The sequence below is a fragment of the Cinclus cinclus genome, chromosome 2 (genome assembly GCF_963662255.1).
Source record: "Cinclus cinclus chromosome 2, bCinCin1.1, whole genome shotgun sequence".
In the NCBI taxonomy this organism is placed as follows: Eukaryota; Metazoa; Chordata; class Aves; order Passeriformes; family Cinclidae; genus Cinclus; species Cinclus cinclus.
This window is the reverse complement of record NC_085047.1, coordinates 29,546,880-29,569,981: the sequence shown is the minus strand read 5'-3', so window position 1 is coordinate 29,569,981 and position 23,102 is coordinate 29,546,880. Positions and strand designations below refer to the sequence as shown.

At 38.1% G+C, this 23,102-nt stretch overlaps 1 protein-coding gene across 3 annotated transcripts in view; it reads left to right on the top strand.

Moving 5' to 3' along the window:
* The window catches only part of MAN1A2 (mannosidase alpha class 1A member 2), a 134,446-nt gene that overhangs the window by 7,769 nt on the left and 103,575 nt on the right, over window positions 1–23,102 (top strand). For 2 of the 3 annotated variants that reach the window (XM_062515529.1, XM_062515528.1), the window contains exon 2: window positions 21,554–21,809. In XM_062515529.1, the coding sequence (XP_062371513.1) occupies window positions 21,554–21,809 (256 nt within the window). Of the gene's footprint in view, window positions 1–21,553; window positions 21,810–23,102 lie in introns of those variants that run through there. The other variant, XM_062515530.1, reaches the window with a different exon arrangement.

The following is a 23,102-nucleotide window of genomic DNA, read 5'->3' as shown; positions in this document are numbered from 1 at the left end:
GATGTGCTCTGTTACTTGCTAGTTAACTCAATCCAGCTTCAGTAGTGCTGCCATTGCAGCTTCCAGTGGCCAGCAAGCTATATTCTGTGAGTCTATTTGAGAGAGCAAGTTTGAGGTTTTCACTTGGCTTAACATTATGTAATCTGATCAGCATGGCATGAGCAAAATTAGTTTTGAAGGAGAGCATGTGATGAAAGTATTTTCTTGCTATATCAAGCTTTAAGAGCTCCTCAGTGAGATTACTTTGTTTGTTAACACCAGCATGCAGAGCTGTCAATTTTCACAGAATCCTAAAAGGGTTTGGGTTAGAAGGTATCTAGAAGAACATCAATTGACTCCCCTGCCAAAAGCAGGGACACTTTCTACTAGACCAGGTTGCTCAAAGCCCCATACGGCCTGGCCCTGAACACTTCTAGGCATAGGGTATCCACAGGTGTTCTGGACAAGTTGTTCCAATGCCTTGTCACCCTCACAGTAAAGAATTTCTCCCTAACATCTAATCTAAACCTTTTTCAGCTTAAGGCCATTCTCCCTTATTCTATCACTACACAACCTTGTAAAGAAGTCCTTCTCCAGCTTTTTTATAGGATTTGTTTTGGTACTGGAAGGCTGGTAGAGGGTCTCCATGGAGCTCTCTCCAGGCTGAATCAACCCCAGGTCTCTCAGCCTGTCTTCATAAAGAGGTGCTCCTCCTTTTTCTGTATGCTAGTATCCAGTTGGAAGTCTTTTCCATGATGATATTCATCTCAGCTGACTTTTAGCACTGTTTGCAGGCCAGCAAGGCATTTGAAGCTTGTACAGCTATGCTTGGCTGCATAACTTATTTTTTCAGTAATTTGTTATCATATCTCTCTCTGTGACCTGCTGACATGTTTTAAGGCTGAAGTGTACTTCAAGCCACTTAAGAGCAGGTGACCATCAGTGATAACTCAAACTAATCCAATTTACTTTTTATTGGATCAACCTGAATGTACTCAAAAAGGGTGAGAAAGACATATAATTTGTGGGAACAGTATATCCCTTAAATCCTTCAGTGGGGATGGGAAGATCACATCATCTTGCTCTGACTGTCCTGCTGGATAAACAAACCTGTGGTGAATATTCTGGGTTCTATTCCTGGTTTAGTTTTGTTGGCTAGTAAGAATAGCTTACAGCCATGTGCAGTTTCCTCAGCAGATTTTTCTGGGTATGTTGCTGTCGTTATCGAAGTATTGCATTTTGAGGGCTATTTGCTGTTTTCCTAATGCAAGGTAGAGGATCTACTTTAGCTCCAGAATACTTGCATCCTTTCTGCAGTATGTTTAAAGAATCATAATCCAGTGCTGATTTTCTGGACCACAAAATTCCTGTTTGTTTTCATTACTTTTATGAAATACAATTTGCTGTACACTTTAAAAACAAAACTTGAAAAATTACCTGCCACTGTCTTGGTTTGTTTGAGATGGCAGTAGTGGGAAAGATGCTTTCCTATTTTCCTGGTTAAGATACAGTATTTCTCCCCCATTCTTTTTTTTTTTTTTTTTTTTTCATCTCACAGAAAGTATTTTGTCTTGAAAAAATGATAGCATGAACTAGTTTGATTCAGAATTGTGTTTCTAGTGACCGTTTAAATCTCTTAATCAGTTTTATCTTGGAAACACTGATGACTATTTAATTCTAAACTTAATAATTGCAGATGATGCAAGCATGTATCTGTTTTTCCAGTACTGTAATCGCACATCCTTAGTTTCCTAAAGACATCTGTTCTGTTATCACTGGCTTCTATTTGAGTGGAAAGTGTTCTCCAAGTGATTAAGTAACACATGTAGTGAATTCTGAATTACAATGTACTGTGTTCTGGAGAAGAAAATGTTGCAGAGGTGTAAGAGGCTCCTTGCATCACGGAGTTCTGATGTTATAAGGAGTATAATGGAAATTCAGATTTCTAATTTGTGAATAATTCCACCTTCTGCAGACAGTGGAATCCATGACAGTTAAAATATTAATGGGTCTGTAATACAGCCATTTTCCAATAAATAGAAAAACTCAGAACAAATGTGAAATAATGCAAGCAATTAAACAAAAGTTTAACTTCAGTTTTATTGCTGTCTTGCACATTATTTTAGCTGGTTGTTACTGGGAACTGTTCTGATTTAGATAGTTAAAAACAGTCAAGCTGGATCTGCTAATTGTTGCACTTGTTAAATTGCTCCAGATCCATGCAGTGAAAAGTTGAAAGAGTTTCACTACTGCACCTGTTTTTACCTGAAATTGAGTTACTTTTTCAAATCCCGGATGCTGGAAGGGAACTTAAATGTTCTTCAGTAGCTGTCACACTGACAACTAAGAATTTTTAAAATTTTGTATCATGTCTGGGATCTTTGTTATTTTGAGGGTCTGATACGTATGGAAGGATACCAAGGTATCTGTGTTTGTGATATCTATAAATTGCCTAGTGAGGTCAGTAATCAGTTGTCACTGCCATCCCTGAAGTACCTGAATGTGAAACTTCAAAGCCAGTGGCTAAGGAGATGACTGATACTGTACTGGCAGTTTTTATGAATAGCTTCTGTATGAACTTTGTTTAGCATTTTCTTGAAATGATATTGGTGAACATGATGATTGGAAATAACTCAGAGTTGTATTGGTAACCAAAGAAAGCTCTTTGGTGAAAACAACCAAAATCCACTTAAATCCCTGCCCAAAACCAAGCAATAAACCCTGCCATCACTCCATCATTCTTAATATTCCTTAATATGAAAAAGATTCCAGGTTCTCTTCCACCACTGTTTTTAAGTTGTTCTTTCTGAGTGGCTTTTACTTAGCCCCATGTTGACATTGCAGTGTTTGACAACTGAGTTTTACTGGCCAGAGTAGGCAATGGGAGCATTTTATTGACTCACTAAGCCAAATGCCTAATGGTGATTTTGTTCTTGTGTGTGTTGGTGAAACAGTGGAATTTTTGTGATTGTGTTATAAACACTCCATGTGAGCCCCAGGTCCTTGGTTTGGTCTGGGTTTTATACATCTGTGGTCTTTTGATATGTTTGTTTTGATTTCCATAAATCGCTTGAGCACTCATTTTATTTAGCTGGATTTGGTGTTGCACTCGTTTGCTTGACACCCTGTCTCCCCTCTTCAGACATAATTTTCTCAAAATAGCATCTGGCCATCATGCTACTGTGGGACTAGATCATCCAATCTACTGCTATTACAAAGAAAAATGAGGCTTGACATATTCGTGTCATTTTGGCAAGATGCCTGAATCATTAGGCACTATGAAATATGTGACATTTCAAGTGGTCATGTAACCTGCAGGAGCACTTGCAGGGGAAACTTGAGGCAGTGCAAAGAAAATGCCACCCCTGCTTGGGCTGGGAGGTTCAGACACTGACAACAGCCACTTGATCAATACCCATCACAAGATTGTGGTTTAGTCCATTAAGGTATTTAATTTTGTTAAAAAATTTTCAATCACTAGAATTTCGTGGTGGTGATCCTGGGAAAATTTAAAGTACCTTTTGAGTTTAAAAGGAAACAAAAAATCCAAGGAAACATCTATGGAGCTTCCTTTGATGCAGTAATGAGTAAATTAACTAGCCCAAACTCCAAAGCAGTGTAACTTTTGAATCAGTTGTAATTACTTGCTGTGCTTTGGTTCTCTAGCAAGTTTGTTTTGAACCTTCATGGATTCACAGTGTGGAATTTTTGGAAAAAAAGCAAGCTGTGTAATATTCTCTAATGTTTTAGTAACTAGAAAATATATGGGAGCATAAAAAAATCTAAGTACTCCTTAAATATGACACTTAACAAATTCATTTTTCTGTATCTGAATTCTTTTAAGAAGAAAAAATCCTGGAGCCCGTACAGACTTTAAGTAGAGTTCTTCCAAGCTGTCTCAAAAAAATTGCCTTAAACTCCATCAGCCATAACCTTGCTCTTTGTAGCTTTAAAGTGTATTCAGTAATGCTTAAAATAGGATGTCTTTTGAGATTTAGAAACTTACATTTACATCAAACTGTTCAAACACATTTGTGGCAGATGGCTTTTGGTTTTATATTTTATTTTCAGTTTCTGCTCTACCTTTCCTTTTTATAGAATTGTTCGCTTCTTTTTAGCAATTTGACCCTAGTGCTTTCAGTTCAGTGCTCAACAGTTGAAATAAAACAGGGCAGTGAAGTGGCAAGAGCTATGCAATGACTCTCTGGTCCATAACTTCTAAAACAGCAGCATCATCTTCTAGAGATGGAAAAGCTGGGAAGGGAGGAAAGGAGAGGAAGAGTTGGATTTAAGTGTAACCCAGAAATTTTTCTTGTATTCCTTATATAACCTTGTATTTTTTGTATATAACACTTGTATACCAGTGCTCTGGGGTGGCTTTATGATGCTGAATTGTATTTCCATTTGTCTGTTTAGCCCAGAAATAAATTTTGAACCTTTAAAACTGGATCTGAGAGTGAAGGGGGAGAGAAGGAGAAGCGGTGGTATGTCTGAGGAGGCTGTATTCAAAAACATATAGATAAGAGTTTCAGCTTTCCTGCTGCTGGACTGTTGTCTGCAATGTGGACAGCAGGCGAGAGCTCTCCTTTGCTTTTAGTAAGTTTTTGTTTTTTAGCTAGCTGAGGAAGAGAAGTTCCCTGGACTGTGGCTTTTCTTTTCTTGAAACTGATCAGCCTTGCTCTGCCCTGAAAATCCAGAGCACTGGGAACTCACACCTGTGGCCCACTGGGGCCCCAGGACAGGGCATTTTCCAGCAGGAAGGACTGAGAGAGACTGAGCGAGCCCAGCTACACCCAGTGAAAAGGACTTTCTGCATTTGCCATCTCTTCAGAGCAGTGAGAGGTTCCATTGTTTAATATTTTTAATTTTTTCATGTTTGTGGCTACTTCCTTGTTAAATAAACGGGTTTTTTCCACTTTTCTGGAAGGAGATTTTAGTCTCCTGGACTGTGTGTGGGAATGGCCACTAGAATTTGTTTTTTAGAGGTACCCCTTGAGAGATTTCCTCCCTAAATTTGCCCTAAACCAGGACAGCCGTGATGATTTTCACATCACAGCATTTGCCCCAGCCTTTTGTCCTGCAAACTCTAGGTGTGGTCCTGAAAGGTGTTATGGTGATGCAATGGGTAATACTGTCTTTTCTTTTAACCTGTTGATAATGACTGAACTTGGAAGGAATGAGTAAAAGCCTCCATAAAACTAAAGCAATCATCAAGAAAGTAAGTTACATTAGGCTTTGACAGCCATCTTAAATACCGTGTTTTGTGTTATTTATTTTGCCCCATATCTTATTTCTGGAATCCAAAATGGTAATGACTGATGGTGACACAATATTTATAGGGGAGGGAATAAAACTTCCATTTCCTAGTCTGAGTGCTTAATTTTGCAGTATCTTTACTTTAGGGTTGGAAAGAACTTCAGCTAATATTATCACCCATGCAGGACATTGGCTGCAAGGATATGACCTTTTGCCAGACCATTAGTCTTGAGAAATAGTCTGTCTTTAAAATTGCAGTGGGTGAGTGCTTGGCATCTTCTACCATACACAGAGGTTCTTCAAGCGGGAGATACACAGTAATTGTTTACTGGCTCATGGAGAGATCCTAGCCAGTTAGGCAGTTTACTGTGGATTAATGTGCTTACCAGCTCAAGGAGTCCCTGCTGGCCTGGAAGGTATAAGAAAGGAAAATACCAGCCTCCTTTGATCTTGGGGTGGGTTGATTCTTGATCTTACTGAGTCAACATATTCCAGCTCCACTTTTTTTTCTCAGCTTTTATGCCTCTTTGAGTCAATATTTTTCTCTTGAATTAAGTTAATGTCTGATCAGTTACACTGTTTTTATTACCTTTTGTGGTTTACAGCAATGAGAGAATCCCCTTACAAGGTACCAGTTTATTTTTGGAGGAGCTGCATTTTTAAGTTGTAAAGGAGTAGAATTCTTGTTTTGGTGATCTTGGGACTGTATGATTGTTTACTCTGGAACAGTGTATTTGAAACTATTAGATCTGACCTCAAAATAAACATGACTTTGTTGCCTACAGCCAGTGAAGTGAATGAAAGGGTTGTGGGTCTTTTTCCATTTCCAAAACTTTCATTAGTCAAATCTACAGTGTTCTTCTGCTTTAGTATTACCTTCCTTAATTATGTGCCATTACAGTGTAGATGTATTTGTTAATAAAATGAACTCTTTTCCATGAAAGAAGTAAGAATATGGCTGTAATAATTTTAAGTAGTGAAACAGATTTTAATTTAATCTTCAAGGAATCAAACATGTGACTACAACTATCCATGAGCTGCATTTTGTTGTTGGGAATTCAGGTAGTTGTATGTGGTGGTGGTAGAGAAGGAAGAAATTATAGTTTCCATGCTGGATGCATACGTTATTTTATTCTGCAAATGAACGGAGGAAGACAATGCTGTACACTACGTACTGTTTCTAAAGATTTCTGAAAAACCTGAGATTCTATTGATGAAGACAATCCCAAGGTCAGATCGCTGAGACATTTTATAACCCCAGCTCTCCCATTGTTTCAGATTCATGTTTTGGGCTGTGGTACTTCTGTGTGTTTTCTGTTTTGGTTATGTCAAGAGTAGTTTGTGTCCAGCTCATTTGCTGTGGCATACATCTAAAGCCTGTATATGTAGCTTGTAAAACATGTTACTATTGAAGTATTTTACTCATACTGGAAATAGCACTGATAGCTTTAAATCAGCATTTCATTACATTAGTGTAATTGTTAATATTATGATAGGCTTGTGAAAAGCACACATGGTAGTTCTAAACATACACACTGCTGAAACATTGCTCTTTTGCTGTCTTTTGTTTCACTTCTTGTGTCCTGACAATATTTTGATTGCAGATATATGTGAACAAGGATTTGCTCAGCAGTTCCTGAAGAATGCCAAGTCATATTTGGCTGAATTATTTGTGATGTGTTAAGAGTAGTTTACACATCATAGTTTCTTCTCTTGTACTTTTTGTATTCTGTTTGTTGTCATGATGCTGACATCCTTACATTGTTTATGGGTCAGTGATTCTTTAAACTACATCCTGGAATTTGGTAACTGAGATGGCTATCCACAGTGTTGTTTACTCAATTGGGAAGACATTGCAGTTAGGAAGGTATCTTTTGAGAGTGAAGCTTATTCATGTTTTGTGTGGTTTGCTCATGGAATGGAGCAAATGAGCAAACCCCTGCATAATTTGTGGCAATGATATCTATATTTTTGAAGATGTTCAGAAGCTATCTGGACATGATCCTGGGCAACCAGGTCTAGGTGACCCTGCTTGAGCAGTGGAGTTGGATCAGATGACCTCCAGAGACCCCTTTCCCCCTCAACCTTTCTGTGTTCTCATCTGACATGCAAATATCTGCTTTTGTTATTCATGGATGTACTGAGTAGTCTGAGCCTTGCATTGTTAGGCTTTTTTGGATGGGGAGTTACTAATCTAGTGTTGCTTTTCTGGCCTTTTTGCAAAGGGAAAAAAACAACATCCAGTTATCTGTATCCTGAATCAAAATTGTGTATTTTATTAGCAGTGGGGGGATTATTGTCATGTGGAAACTTATTAAAAGCACCTGGAAGGCTAAATAATTTGTCATATAATTGTCTCTTATCCTCTGCTTTACTGACAAGATTAAAGAACTTTGGGAGTAATGAGACAGAGTTTAGCTCTGTGGTAACAGTGCAGATTAGACCGTAGTCATGATTGCAAGGTATTTTGTTGCTCTATCTTTAGTTACTGTTTTGCATGATTTGCTAAGTGGAGAGGTATAAAACTTTGGTGTTCTTTTCTGACTAGTCCCAGTGGTACTGAATGGGAGAAGAACTTGTATTTCTGTTCTAATTAATGCAACATTACTGTTAAGTATATCCACACTGTAGTCTGTGTAATTTTATATGAAAACCTTTTGAATCACAGCCTATGTGCTATAGGTATGTGTGTGTGTATATATTTTCCCCCTGAAATAATGACAACTGTGTTTAAGAGCATAGCATTGCCTGCAGCTCCTGTCAGAGCTTTTCTCATGACATGTCATGTAGTACCTTTTGGAAACTATTGATATTTGGAGACTTGAGTTCAAACTAATTTTTTTGTTGTTATTACCCTGTAATTCATCCAGTTTCTGCTGAGCAGGGCTACATTTTAAACTGCTGGCATGTAGAAGGAAGGGAGTGATCCTGCCAATCTTGCCCTGCAAGGATCTTTGTCTTTCAGACAAATCCAGTGCTGCTGTGTTGCCACAGTGAGGCAAATTGAGCAGCACTGATGCTGTGTGAGCCAGGAGGGTTGTGCATATCATAAGCGAGAGGAAGAAGTCAAGAGAAATTGTTCTAGGCCTTTGTTTGGACAGAGCTGCACACCCCTAGTAGTGTTGATCTCCATAACTAGGAGCTTTGTCTCACTTTCCTATGGGAGATCCCAGGATAGTCCCCCTCCTCTTTCTCTTCAAGTGCTGCCATACAGCATTTCAGTGCGGGGCTTATGGTACCATGCATGTTGAGTACTATTCTGATTTTAAACACATTGACAGACCAGTGTCAATTTACCGAATGGACATACGGTAACAATTATTGGTACAGGAGGAAGATAAGTCTGAGCAGTGTGTATGAACTTCCAGTCAGATATTTAAAGCAGTGTTACTTCTGGGATGTGCAAGGCAGCTTTGGCTGGGTGATTAAAATAGCATTATGGAAATGTGGTAGCTTGAGTTGACAGAACATCTGTGTGAGGGTAGTTACTTCCTTAGAGCTCTGTAGGACCTGCCAGAGGGTTTCCCATGCAGAGAAGCGTGGTACCATCTGCTTACCTGAAAGTTTGCCATCTCTGAGTCTGCATTATATGCCACTTGCTATACTTTTAATTTGTAACAATCATTCTCACTTCATGTGTTTTTTTTGTTGTCAACTTACTTGGTAGTTGAACAAATAAGAACTTTTATACTAAGACCATGCTACTATCACGGCTATTGCTTTAAATTGCTAACTATCTCCAGCTACTTTTCTTCTGTTGGTGAGAGTTTTGGTGCTTACTGCTGGAGATCGGGATACCAGGAGACTCAACGTTAAGAGAAGGGAGCTGTCTTATTTACTGTGATACCCCTTTTGAATACAGACATCAGGAAGAGGATATTCCTTCAGTTAATATAGTTCCCATTTTCCCAGTATAGGAGGTGGGAAAAGGGAAGGAAGTAACTGATTAGGAATGGGAACCAGGAGCGGAGGGGTGAGATTGAGCCAGGGCTAGCAGAGGACCTTGGTGGTGGTGAGAAGCAGCAGTTTGCTTCTTTGAAAAATGGAGATGGAAACTGCACTTGGAGCAAAATAAATGAGGGTAGGATAACTCCGAAATAGTGCTTTTTGGTTTCCTTCCCTTTTTCCCTAAGTAGAGAAAGATTATTGTTGTCCCAGGTGTAAGAAGAGGCAGGCATTGACTGAGGGAGATACCAGAGACTAATCAGATGCTTTGGAGAGAGGAAACATTTGGAGGAAGCTGGTAGTTGGGAAGGCATAAATAAAATTTAGGATGGTAGGTAGTGACTCTTGCTGATGGAAGAAGTGGTATCGGTGGGGTAAACTAGAGAAGAGAAAACCGTATGGCTGAGTGATGGAGTAGATAGAAGTGGTAGTAAGGAATGGCCATGGTGGTAGTGGTTAATGGCCATGTGAATTTGTGTGCAGAAAACACGCTACTTGTACCTTGGGCTTTAGTTTAACACCCCTGAACATGCAGGTCTAAAACACTTTGAAGCTCATTTCCTGTTCTGCTGTGTCCCCAGACATTTAATCATGACTTTATTCTAGCCCCAACATCAGTGTTTGGGCAGTCAGCCAGTTAGGAGACCTGATTTGGCCTGAAATGATCTGTAATTTTTCAGCTGGCTCAGCTCACCACTGGCTGAATGGCTTGTTGCCCAGTCTCCTGAGTACTAGCATAAGGAGTAAGTGAGCTTGCTTTTACAGGGCCACTAAAGCCCTGAGAAAAGAATGATTTGCACAGAGATGGTGAGCAATATAAGGAATATAGGGTTATGACATCCTTTATCTGTAAACCAGTATTTCAGCTGTTACTGTTGATCATTCTAGTAATGCTGCAGTCATACGCAATCAATCTTTAACTTGCTAAATCAGCAGCATGTATGGACATCCAAGCAATCCTTACGTGCCAGTTGACTTGCTTCTACAGAAGTGCTAGTTTTGTAGCCATAGGTGACTGGCTGCAACAATGCCAGGGAAGTTGTGTTCTGGGCTTTGTCTGGTGAACAGCAAGAGGGGACCCATGCTGATGTTGTGCAACTCTTACTTACCCTGGGATAGCCTTTTACCACACAGGTTAAATTCTCAATCTGAGGTAAGCAGTGAAGGCAGTGTTGTCACTTCTCTATCTGCAGATGGGTCCCCTCTCAGTTTGTCAGAGAAGAGCTTCCCAAAGCTTAACTTGCCAAGACTTGTGCATACAGTGGTAATCTGTGCTCTAGGTATTGTTTTGGTTGTCCAGTTACCATTTATCTCACAGTGTTTTTATCCAGTAGTCCTCAGTTTCCAGCAGATCCTTGCCTTATTGCTGTTGGGACATTTCACCTGTCAGTAGCTAGGTATTAATCAGCTTAAATATAATGTGCAGCTGTAACTGAAGTCTCTTTTTATTTTTTTTTCACTGCAAGCTGATACATGTGAAACCCTGTCAAGGTATTTTCCTCTGTTTTTTATACAGATAGAGGATGACAGCATCCTGATATCAGCTCAAATGGTGGATTCTCTTAATGATGAGAAGCTCCAGGATTTCAGTTTTGAAACATAAGAATATTGAAATTATTTTCATAATTTTTAGTGGTTTCTGCTTCTTGATTTTCTTCAAAAACCACACCCTTACTCCAAGCCACAGTTCTATATGACAAATGTCTTTTGTCAGCCTATTTTCTGTTGTCTCAAGTTCTGTTCTGAAGGTTGCTTGCTTGATACTTCTAAAAGTCAGGAAGATATTGCTTCTCACAGTTGGTGTCTAACTTTTTCTGGTTGTTATTTGAAACTAAATAGTTTTCAAACACTGTTCTTAACACAATAAAATCAAGAAAGGGGGTTGATAGAGGTGTTTGCTTGTTAACTGTGTTGCTTGAAAAGTTTTCTTGGTCTGTGTTATGGTTTACTTGGTCTTTTATCTAAAACATGAGTAGACCAGGAGTTTTCTTCTTTCTGCTGTTTTTCATCCTGGAATCAGATGTTTAGTGTGGGTTTTTTTGACAAATTCTTTTCAAGTATGTCCCCTCTTGTTCTTTCATTTTAGAACAAGCTTATAATGTCTGTATAGAATGTCACAGAAACATCTGTCCTACCACATGTGTGGAGAATGAGGATGTCCTGTTCTACTAAGTATTTAAATGTTTGTATTAAGCAGTTCTCATGGCAAGGAATTAATGTAGCTTTCACTGTGATATTCTTACACAGTGACTGCAGCAAGCTTTTGATACCTGCTAAATAAAAGTTTCCAAGCTATAATCTTAGGAAGGTGACAGGCAAAATCCTGTTTCTCTTTTGCTTGAAGATTCTCATATATTGCTGTTTTTGTATGTCAGGTGAAATGTTCAAAAGCTTTTCATACCTTACTAGGGAAACAAATATTGTTCTCTTATTGAGCTAAGCAACCTGAATGAGGGCACATGCCCATCAATACATGTGCTAAAAATTCCTCTGCTTTAGCATGTACATATGCAGAAGCAAGAGAAATTTTTTCAACTGACTAAAGCTCTTGTGCAGATCTTCAGTTTCTGGAGGCTATTATTTGGGTCCTTTCCATTACTCCTGAAGATTTTTTGCTGTGCCTCCAGAGACTTTTTCTTTTCCTCTGGTAGTATCATATGTTAAAGGAGAGATTTATAATTCTGGGGTCATGGAAAATCAGAAGAGGAGGAAGAGCAAGATATTGTGTACAACACATGTGTTCAATTGCAGTTTCTTTGTTGTCACTTTGTTCTTGTGTTTGTCCCCATATCCTCCCAAAATTCCTGTGCAAATATGAGGTTTTGAGCCCAGCATCCTGTCTTGGCACAGCTTTTAGGCAATGTAGGTGGTACAGAGGGTGAAGGAGCAGCAAGTCAGTACTGCTGTAGTGCTGAACATGTAATTCAAGCTTCTGTAGAGCATATGCTGAAACAGTTGCTGGTGGTATACAAAATGGATCCCATGATGGATTTTCCTTAGGTAAGAAAATATTTAAGAACTATGTTTCTGAAAAAATCAAACTCTTCTCACTCCAAATAATATTAAAATGTTGTATAGAACAGTAGTTGCACATGCAGCTTGTGGGTCTGCATGTGCTTGAAAGGGTGAAAATTAAGGTGTAGCAGAAACCAGTGATGTTTTTGGATTTTAGGTGTTTTAATCTATTTTTTTAATCTAAAATTACCCAAGTCTGTCTAATTTTAGGATTCTGTTTAATGTTGGGTAGCTAAGTTAGCAACTTTTCCCCAGAAAAACTTCTATCAAAGCATCTTTGTTTATCATAGTGAAAAACTTGAGTTTACAAATACTCAGTTTTGTATAGAATGAAGAAAAGTAAGTAATGATTGTGAAGATTGTAGCAAGGTGACCTTTGCAAAAGATGAGCTTGGAGTGATATGGAAAATGCAGTAATGTTTCAGACTCTGCAGCAACTTCTGTGAGATATGCCAATTAATAGATTGTACCCCTCTTATTTTCCTTTATGGCTTGTGTTGATGTGTTTAAATATTTGCATTTTTTTTTTCTTGTTGGAAACCTAGTTTTGGGCAATAGTAGTAGACTAGAAATAATATTTAAGAACTTAATGCTGTATGTAGGAGTACTCTGGTTCCTTTTAGTTCTGCTTGAGTATATGCTTCAGTATCTGATCTGTGCCATCAGCATCAGTGGGACTGCCTTGTTCTCTATGTAAATGTGCTTATTTATAAAAATTCCTTCTTTAATAGGAAGCAGAGATGATGCATTGGTCTTACAGGACAGTCCAGTTCATTACTTCCTCAGTGTCACAGGACCAGCTATGTATTATTCTGCCTTCATCAAACTGTTCTTTGTGTCAATAAATAATACAGTATGCAAGATGTTGGTCCATGCTGTCTTAGACTTGACTGGAGTGAGTAGAATGTAAATTCATTGCTATATACATGTTTAAATTTGTATGACAGCAATGTTTCCAGTGACTTAGAGTGATTTGTAGTAGAAAATACTGTGGTTTGACACTGTTAATTGTAATGGGCTTCTGAAATTAACCCTAAATAAAATAATCCTACTGGTTTTTGGTGGATTGAAACCGACATCAAAATAAACCTTGCATTTCCAAATGTAACTTTTTATCCGACCCAATTCTCTTGTCCAGTATTGATTTCTTTTTCTGTTGCTTACTCCCATAATCTATATGTATTTTTTGCTCCAATTTCTTGTATAGTTTGTTCATTTTTATTACTTTAAAAAAATTTTGGTAGTTGGAAAGGAAGATCTAATGCTCCAGTCAGTATGGTAGTAGGACACAGGAAGCTATTTAAAATAGTTTTTTATAGGGGAAGTAAGTTCTTTTTTTACAGTTTCTTGCACAAGGCAAGGTACCACCATTCTTCTCATTCAGTTTACTTGAAGAAACAGGAAGAAATCCTAAATTTCCTGAACTTCTAGTAGACTTTTCAGAGTCCTTTTTTGGGCATAAGATTGATTCCTAAAAGATATATTTTTCCCCTCTATATTAGCATTAACAGACTTAAGACCTTGTTCTGCAGAGGCTTAATATTCTGCCAGAAGTAATTAGTTGCAAATGTTAACTCAAGTTCCTTTAATCATCCAAAGTCTGAAATAATGCCTATTTTTGATTGTATTAGTGCCTTGAGGCTAATGCAGTTGTATTCTCTTTTACACTGGAGGAGCAGAAGAGATAGAAAATATGTATGTTTGATAGAGGTGTAGTGATTGAAAACGCTACAATTCCTGAACTTTGTGCGACTATTGCTTTTTCTAATGAAGTGGTTTTGTACCTGAATGACATTGACACAAAAAAATTGAACAAGCTTGCTTATATCTAGTTGAAGAATGTGTATTTTTGTTTGCTCACCAGCAGTGAAAGTTGCATTCATTGCTGTTGTAGTCTTAAAAAGTATTATTTTTCTTCCTGAAGTAGTTGATCTCATTCTTCTGAAAATCTGTTTCAGCTGATACTGTAACTACAAAACAAAGAAATTTCATTTAAGCTTAAAATGTTTACACAGTCTCTTGTGACCCTTCTTAGCATTGACAAATGCCTGGCTGCTCATCTAAGTGCAAGTGTAGGAGTGTTTGTAGAAAACAACTACTTTTCTTTCCTAGTAAAACTTGAGCTGACTATACCAGCTATAGCAGTGCTTCCTGAGGCTGACACCCTCATCCTTTTTAAAGCTGTTTTTTTGAGATCACATGGCTGTTTGCTAATGGTCACACCACTTGACAGATTCTCAAAGGAAGTTTTACCAATTCTGTTCATGTAAATATTCATAATATAGGAAGCAAATAATTCCCTAATAATGATCACTTACCTGGATGTATTTTTTTCCTTCTTCTTTTAGATGCTATACGTGTTCCACATTTGATAATGTTAGCTGTACTGTTTTGTTCTCAATTAGAAGATATGTTTTGTTCTTTTTATAATGGTTGTAAAGAAACCCCATGAGTTGTTTTTTATGTGAACATCCGTTATTAATAAATTATTAGCATATGAAGATTCACAAAGGTCCTGGCTATATTCCAAAATTCTGTACAAGGTAGCAAGGAATACTCAGTGTCTTTTAATTTTGTAGAGGACTTCATGCATAATGGATGTGCTTCAACTATGCACTCCCTTCTGCAAGTTCTGTGAGCCCATTAGATTTGTGTTTTTGAAATTCTCTCTAAATACATTTCCCCCAGAATTTTGCTTGTCCTTCTAGATCTGTTTCCAAGGCCCACAGCTAAATTACAAGACAAAGGAAAACAGGTAGAGGCAGTAAAGGAGTAACAAGAAGAAGTGGCCTCTAATGACCAGCACAGAAATCTGCAAATTTAACATACTGGTCTTCTGGAAGTAGACGTGTTTTTTCGGGTCTTTAAAAAAAAAATGCATATAATGAATTACAGTTGCAGGGGAAAAATACAGAAAGGCAATGTAAGGATGTCAGTAGTTAAATGGCTTGTCTTCCTGGTGCAATTGCTGGATGAAAGGAGCATGATCAAGTTCTGAGGGCTTCTAATGGTATGGGTTAAGAAAGACTGAATTTAAAATACCTGGAAATGAAGCAGATAAATTATGTGCAGTTAGGTTCTAGAAAATGGGAAGAATGCCCAGACACTGGCAATCTGGACAATGGAGAAGTTTCCACTGCTAAACAAAAGATATGGAAGCAAGATTAAAAGTTACAGTTTATTTGCCTTGAAGGTGATACCCAGCTATCTACAAAGAAATGTCAAGGGCTAAGGTTTTGGTTTAAACAAGAGACCAGTTCTGAAACAGGATCTGTGAGCTTCCATCATGGAGATGAGCAGTCTTGAGGGCAGTGATGAAGGTGGCTGAAAGCCCAGATTCTTGGTCTGAGATTTGGGCTGCAAACAAGATCAATTACGGGCATCATTTCTTGCAGAGGAGTGGAAGGAAATTTTATTTGGAGAAGGTCTGCGTAGACTTTGCACGAGTATTTAGGATTCAAGGAGAGTGCCTGGCTCAGTGAATTCTCTCTTCTCTCTAGCATTGTCCAAGTAAGTTAAATGATTATAGTGAGGAGGTGGCATCCAGAGTGGTGGCCATGCCCTTGTTGAAGCAAGCTAGTGAAGGTTGGTGCAAATAATAGTAAAGGAAGGTAGGAAGTAGGAAGATGAAGGAGACCAAGAGGAAGTGTCACAGCAAGAGGAAAAAAGGCTAAAACTGATGGAGAGGGATAGGAGTTGAATAATGAACATGTTCCCTCTGTGAGGAGCAGTGCTCATGTCATAGGCAAATCTAACCACTTGATAGAAATAAATTCTGCTGTCATCTATGTCTAAAAGAAATCACTCAAGGAATCTGGTTTTTGGGGTAATTTTCTGGGCAATAAATCACAGAATCATAGAGTACCTTGAGTTGGAAAGGACCCACAAGGATCATCGAGTCCACTTCTGGTACTGAGGGGACACCCCCAAGAGTCACACCCTGTGCCCGAAAGCATTGTCCAAATGCTTCTTGAACTCTGTCAGGCTGGTGCTGTGACCACTGTCCTGGGAATCCTGTTCCAGTGCCCAACCACGCTCTTCTGGGTGACGAGCCTTTTCTTATATCCAACCTAAACCTCCCCTGACACAGCTTCAGGCCATTTCCTCAGTCCTGTCACTGGTCACTGCAGAGAAGAGATCAGTGCCTGCCCCTCCTCTTCCCCTCTCGAGGAAGTTGTAGACCCCAGTGAGGTTTCCCCTCAGTCTCCTCCTCTCCAGGTAGAACAGACCAAGTGACCTCCACCACTACTCATAGAGCTTCCTCTCCAGACCATTTATCATCAGAGGATGGTTCTTCTTTGGACACTCTCTAACAGCTCTATGTCTTTCTTGTATTGTAGCACCCAAAACTGCCCCCAGCACTCAAGGTGAGGCTGCTCCAGTGCAGAGCAGAGCAAGACAATCCCTTCCCTTGCCCTGCTGGTGATGCTGTGCCTGATGCACCCCAGGATGACAGCTGGCCTTCCTGGCTGCCAGGGCACTGCTGACTCAGATTCAACTTACCATGGACCAGGATTCCCATATTCCTCTCCACAGGTTTTCTGTATATGGAAAAGTTGTTTAACAGTTTTTCAAAATGTGTTAGATATGTTCTCTTCTGATGCCATGATGAACTGTTATTAACTCCCTTGGGGGAAGAAGGGTTGAAATGGGGAATATTCTGCATTTCAGCATTTCATTCCTAGGCCATTTCATTCCTAAATACAGGCACAACTGTATAGTGTGTGTATATAGCACATGTAGGTATTGCTGTTTTAAGGAAAACAGTGAGCAGGTAGGATGCTTGCAGATAACTAAAAGCATAATGTTCTTAAAGTAGTTTAGAACATTCACAAAGGACAGTTGGACTTTGCAATTTTTTTTAATAACAAAGACTTTCCTACTAAGTTATCATCTATCTGCTCTGCCTGTGCTCGAGTTTTAGGCTGTGTCCATCTGCAAGGTTATTTTAAGCAAAGGTGAAAATATATTTAGAAACAGCACTTTGTGCAAACAATATCAGATGATTTGGGGACAAAACATTATGTTGAAAACATGCATAAGATTCCTCTTAAAGTCTCTTTGGGAAATCTTTATAACCAATACCTAGTGTTTCTGATATACTAAAGTTGCCTTCATGCCTGTAGGATTCATTTATTTTCCAGTAAAAATACTCTTTTCTAACCAGTGATCTTTGACCGAGTTCATTACCTGAAGGAAAAAAAAAATAGTGAAATAAATACAACTTTAACTTGCCTTAAAAGAGAAAACTCTTGCTAAGTAACAGCCTCCCTGTTAATGTTGAAGCTTCCCTCTTCAGCTGTCACAGACACATACAGCTGTGCTGCTCCTTCATGAGAATAATTCTGTTGTCTCAGAGCAGCCCAGCAAACTGGGAGAAAGTGGTCACTTTTGCAGGATGATCATGATAAAAACCAAACATTAGGAAAAAATAATCAAGCCTCTTTCTCGGTACATGCTTGATAGTAGAGAGTAATGCAGCCATCCATACAGGAAGGGTGATCCAGCAAGAACAAAACCCAGCACAACTGCTCTGTTCTTGCAGTTCTTCCTCCTTCAGCCTCCAAACATGTGAGGGGCAGTATATGTGTCTCTATGCCTCTTGTGTGCCATGAATGTATATTCACCATATACTGAGAGAACTAATGGGGTTGTGATATGTGGGGATATTATAAAACTGTGTATGCTGAAAGACTGGGGTATGCAGTTAGCATGTGAAATGTTTTTTAGGTGCTGACTCTCAAACTTTTTTTTTTTAGTTAGTGCCTTTTTATAAAAAAAAAATTAATTTTTTTTTATTTTTTGTTTCACTGTCTCTGAAAGTAGCATCTGGTTGAAGATCAAGCTTGACCAAAGGATAAAGGTTTATAGTTTTCACACAGGTTATTTCTGAATGATAGGTGTACACAACTATTTATGTCCTCTAACAGTTGTCTATCCATATGCTGAAAATCCAAAAGATAATAAACTGTGCATCCTTTTGGTATAGTAAGCCAGTGGCCTACTTTTTAGTGGCAAGGACAGTTGCTGGTGGCCTGGTTGCTTTTTGTGACTCTATTCTAATTTTTATTTCTATTTTTTTGATCTTGAATCTCACAAAGAAATTTTAACAAATTTTTAGAGGTTTTTTTTTGCAGTTTGCTTTCTAAAGAGCCTCTTGTGTTATAGCAGATAGGAAAGACTTTTAACAAAAGTCATTGTCTTGACAAGTGAGGCTTGGAAGCTGTTCCGAATACTCACTACTTTGTGCATAATTAAAGGACATTAAGTTCCAGTTGGTGATTTGGGTGTCAAGCATTTTAATTTGTGGTCTTCTCTGAATGATATTTAGGCAGATCGTGGACACTTTGAAAGCATACAGTGTTCCTGCATAGGCAGCTGCAATAGCTCATTGCAGTGATTGTTTAAAAAGCTTGCACCTGTTTTTAGTTTCAGACTCTAATTATTAGATCTATTTATGGTTCTTGGCAAAAACAGTCTAATCTCAGGTTATTTTAATAACGCTGCTTGTTTTAAAGTAGCTAGTGCTGTAGTTTCATGGTACTCGAACCTCTCTTGAGACTTTTGAATAAGCTTTTGGGATGACTAGAAGAAAGTACCTTTCTGTTAGATAAGGTTTTGGAGATTTACTCAAAATACTTTAAATTTTAAGAGTTTGCTTACGTTGCTTGGAAGCAGAGATGGGATACAGAAACAGTTTGACAGGTTTTGGTATCTGTGTTTATGCTGGGATTCTCTCCAATCTTATATTCTTAGATTGCTCCTTCTGTGGTCTCTAATTATGAGTATTTTAATAGAGTTCTCTGTATTGAATTGTTGCTTATTCTTTCTTCTGCTGGCCAGGAAGCATGTTGTTGACTTGAGGGGGTGTCAGCTGCTCACCCATAATCAGTATTCTTATTCGCTTAACTTTATTCTGTATTTTCACTCAATTCTTGTTGCTTGAGAACTCAGAAGAAACATGTGGTATTGTTATATAGGGATGTGATTTTTCTTCCATCAGGGTCGTATACTTGAATATGTAAAATATATCTTCAGCTGGCACGTAGAGTTTGACATATCATAGCTCATGCTGTCCATCATTGGCAATTGCACAGAGAATATGTGTCTGCAGAAGAAGCTCTTGTGCTATCTCCTGTAAACTCCCTCAAATACCTGTTGACCTTTCTCTTCATCTTACTGTTTTCTTATGTTTATCTCAAAATGTCACTTCCTGGAAGAAAGGCTTTGAGCTGATAATACATACAGCTAGCACTGGGATTTTTCATCTCTATTGAGTCTGTGTATTTTGTTCTGAGTGACTGAAGGAAAGCAGACTGTGCCATTCAAACTTTCTTAATGACTCTAATTGGATTATAGTGTTCTAGAAATGAATAGCTTTTGTGTGTTTATGCACTGGATCCTGCAGTGTAGACAGATGTGAGTTCAAAACTTGTTTTCCAATTTATGGCTGTTTCATGCAGTCTGAATGTAGAAACAGATGAAGTTTGTAGAGTGATGGAGCTTATACTGGTTGTTACATGCAGCACCTGGAACTGAAAACTTAAAAAAGGTAAAAGCAAAATCTTCCTGGCGCTTGATATTGATGGTGCAAAGTTGTGAAGGTGCACAAAGAACATCAACAGTAACTCACTTAAGTTACTATAGCTCACTGTAGCCACTCAAACTTCATAATTCTTTTTCACACAGGGGGATTGTATTTGAGGACATTTGAGAACATTCCAGATTTCTCATTCTCTGTCAAGCACCTCTTTGGCTCCTTTACATCATATGCTGTCTCCTGGGGAGAGCATGACTATGGGAATGATGTCTTGTTCTGGCGACCTCGTTCTCTCTAGTTCCATCTTATGCAGAGCTCTCTGCTAACCTTGACAAAACTTTCCAAAATATTCAAATTCCAGGTGGAAGAAATTTTTGTCTGCTTTTGTTATTGGTATTTGATCATGATATTGCTGCCACAACAGAGTATGAGTAGGTTTTGCAGGAATACAAGGAAGTTGTTTTCTCATATAAGTAGGTCATAGTAGAAGTAAAAGTTATCCTAAATGGTATTGCTTATTTTCTCTTTTTAGAATAGTATTTTGTTGCTTTGAAAATTTCTTCTTTGTTTCTCAGTTAAGGGAGAGAGGCACTGATACCATTAGACAGTATTAATGACCTTGCATTTGGCAGTCAAATTGAGGAGCTCAATCCTTTGGTTTTTTATTGTTTGGAAAAAAATATGGATATGGTGTGAATCCTGTTGAGAAAAGTGGCTGAAGAACTTCAGCTTGAAAGTGTTTTCATCAGTGCATCTATTAAAATGTTGCTTTGTATTTCTAGTAATGATATACTGAAGGCAATAATAATAACAATAATAATAATAATGTTCATATAAATTATTTTAAATGCAAACATAATAGCGCTTTGGAAAAATGTGAGGGCTAATAAAATACTCTTTGTGTAACATGCATTTTTAAAATCTAATGTTTGTTTTAAATGCCTGCAGGTTTTTTTTGGCTTACATTAGTCATTGAGCTACTCTGTTTTTTAAAGAAGCTTGAAAAGATGGTGCTGTATTGAGAGTCTGATGTGTTTCTTTCTGATGCCTTGAAATATTTTAGGACTAGAATAACCTCTTTAAGCCAAGCTTTAGAATAGTACTCTTCATTCTGTGTGCAAATCTTTAAACCTTAACTGATCATTAAAGATCACACTGTCAGATACTGCTTAAAACCAAGATGATGTTGGTCTTGTTGAAAGTCAATTTCAAAATCATGTTTTACTAAAAGTTCTTATGTTCCTAAATGGCTTTATAATTAATTCTGCTTTTAGGGCTGGTGGTTTAAGGACTGTGCTGATTGGAACAATGAGTTGTGAATTGAAGGGAAGACATGCTGTGGTGGGGGTTGTTAATAAACAAAGTGACTGTGGGTTTTTTTTGTTTTTTTTTTTTGTAGTGGTTACTTCAGATCTTGTCAAGTTGTGTATGATTTATTTATTCTGGAGAAAGTGAAGAAAAGCCCTTCTGATCTTAGAAAAAATATTGAATTATTGCTAGAAGTGCCTCTGCACACATCCTGTGGTTGAAGTAAAACTCTCTAAATTCTTGAATGGACAAGCAAAGGTGCTAAGACAGTCTAAAAAATTCCCATGATAATTTTTTTTCCACAATAGTGTTGTGGATGTGTGTGTTCTTTTGGGATTCCTGGCAAAAATAGTGTAGGACTGTGCACTAACATAAATCAATAAACTTGTCTGAATCATCAGTATTGCCTAGAGAAAACCAGTTTTGGATGTGGCTTCAGTTGAAGCAGCAGTTTGTTTGTAAGCAATATGATTTTAGTAATGAGATGCTGACTAGCATTTGTGTCTCTAGAGAAGAAGAGGAACGTCTGAGAAATAAGATCCGAGCAGATCATGAAAAGGCTCTGGAAGAGGCTAAGGAGAAATTGAAGAAATCACGAGATGAGATTCAAGCTGAGATTCAGACAGAAAAGAACAAAGTAGTGCAAGAATTGAAAAAGAAAGACAGCAAGCCTCTGCCCCTTGTTCCTTTACCAAACCTGATAGGGATAAACAGTGGAGAACCAGCAGACCCGGATATCCGAGAGAAGAGGAACAAAGTTAAAGAGGTAAAGATGATGATGGTAATGTGGTCCAACCCGTTCTTGTGTTTAACAGCAGTTATTTATGTTGCTGTGATTTATGTTAAAAAAGAAAAACAGATCTACAAACAATTTAGTAAACTAAAAGTGCGCAAGTATTAATGAGCATCAGAATTATTGCATGTCTTTTTTTCCCTGGTGTTGGAGTGTTAATGTTTCACTGGATAACAACTTTAAATTATTTTAAGGAATTTCTTCAGCTAAGTGGTATGGATTCAGAGTGAGTTTGTCATTAACACATGGAACAGTAACAAGAGTATCTTTAAAGTAGAGCTTGACTTTGTGATGTTACTGTGTCACAGGATATTTTTAGATGTTAAAACATTAGATTGAAAAGATAAGGATGAAAAAGACCTGCTTATATTTGAAAATTACCAAATTATCACATGCTTTTCAAAATAAAATTTAAATCGATTGAATGTTTTAGGTAAATGAGGCAAACTAATATCTTTGCTTAGGCTTTTGTTTCTGTGGTAACTTACACTTTGGGAATGGCTGTTTGTGGTCTTATCCTCTCCACTACTGCTTGGCTGTGAGATTCATTGTCCCTTTTCATCCTGGCAATGCCAATTTCCTGTTACTATTGCCCGACATATCTCTGAGTCTGTATTTTTAACTAGTATGGCAGAAACCTTGTACAGCCATACTGTTCTTTTCCTTTCCTGCACTCTGATTGTTTTATGCCAAAAAATAAGTTTAGCAAAGCAGGAATGGTTCAGGCCAGATGCAGACAAGCAAAGACTGTTACTTACTAAAGAATGTCCATACCAATAACACTTAGTATTTACATCAGGTAAATCTACTTTAGAATTGTAATCTGAGTTTAATTAGCTTATAAAACCAAAAAAGAAATCAGTCATACACCTGTCCTTGTCATAGGAATGAGTTGTGGCTGAATTGCCTGCCATTCTGTGGGTTGATCGCTCAAGCTTGAATTTTACTTTGAGTATTAATGATGGCTAGATGGAATCCACTCTTATCAAATAATGAGCAGCTGCTTATTATATATGAGTGATGCAGTGTGGAGCTGTGTCATTATTTGTAGTGGTTACTCCATATAGAGCCCTGTCACAATCTGAATATCTGAAGTGTGAAATCCTTTCCTATAAGATGTGCCTTCTTAGTAATTACTGCAGAAGTACTTTTGCCTAGGAAGTTGGTTCTGGGATACTGGACCTCCTTGACCCTGCTTGCTTAGGGCTGCTTCCCAAAGGGACAGCATTTAATTGTGGATTTGAAAAGGCTCTACTGATATGTCTG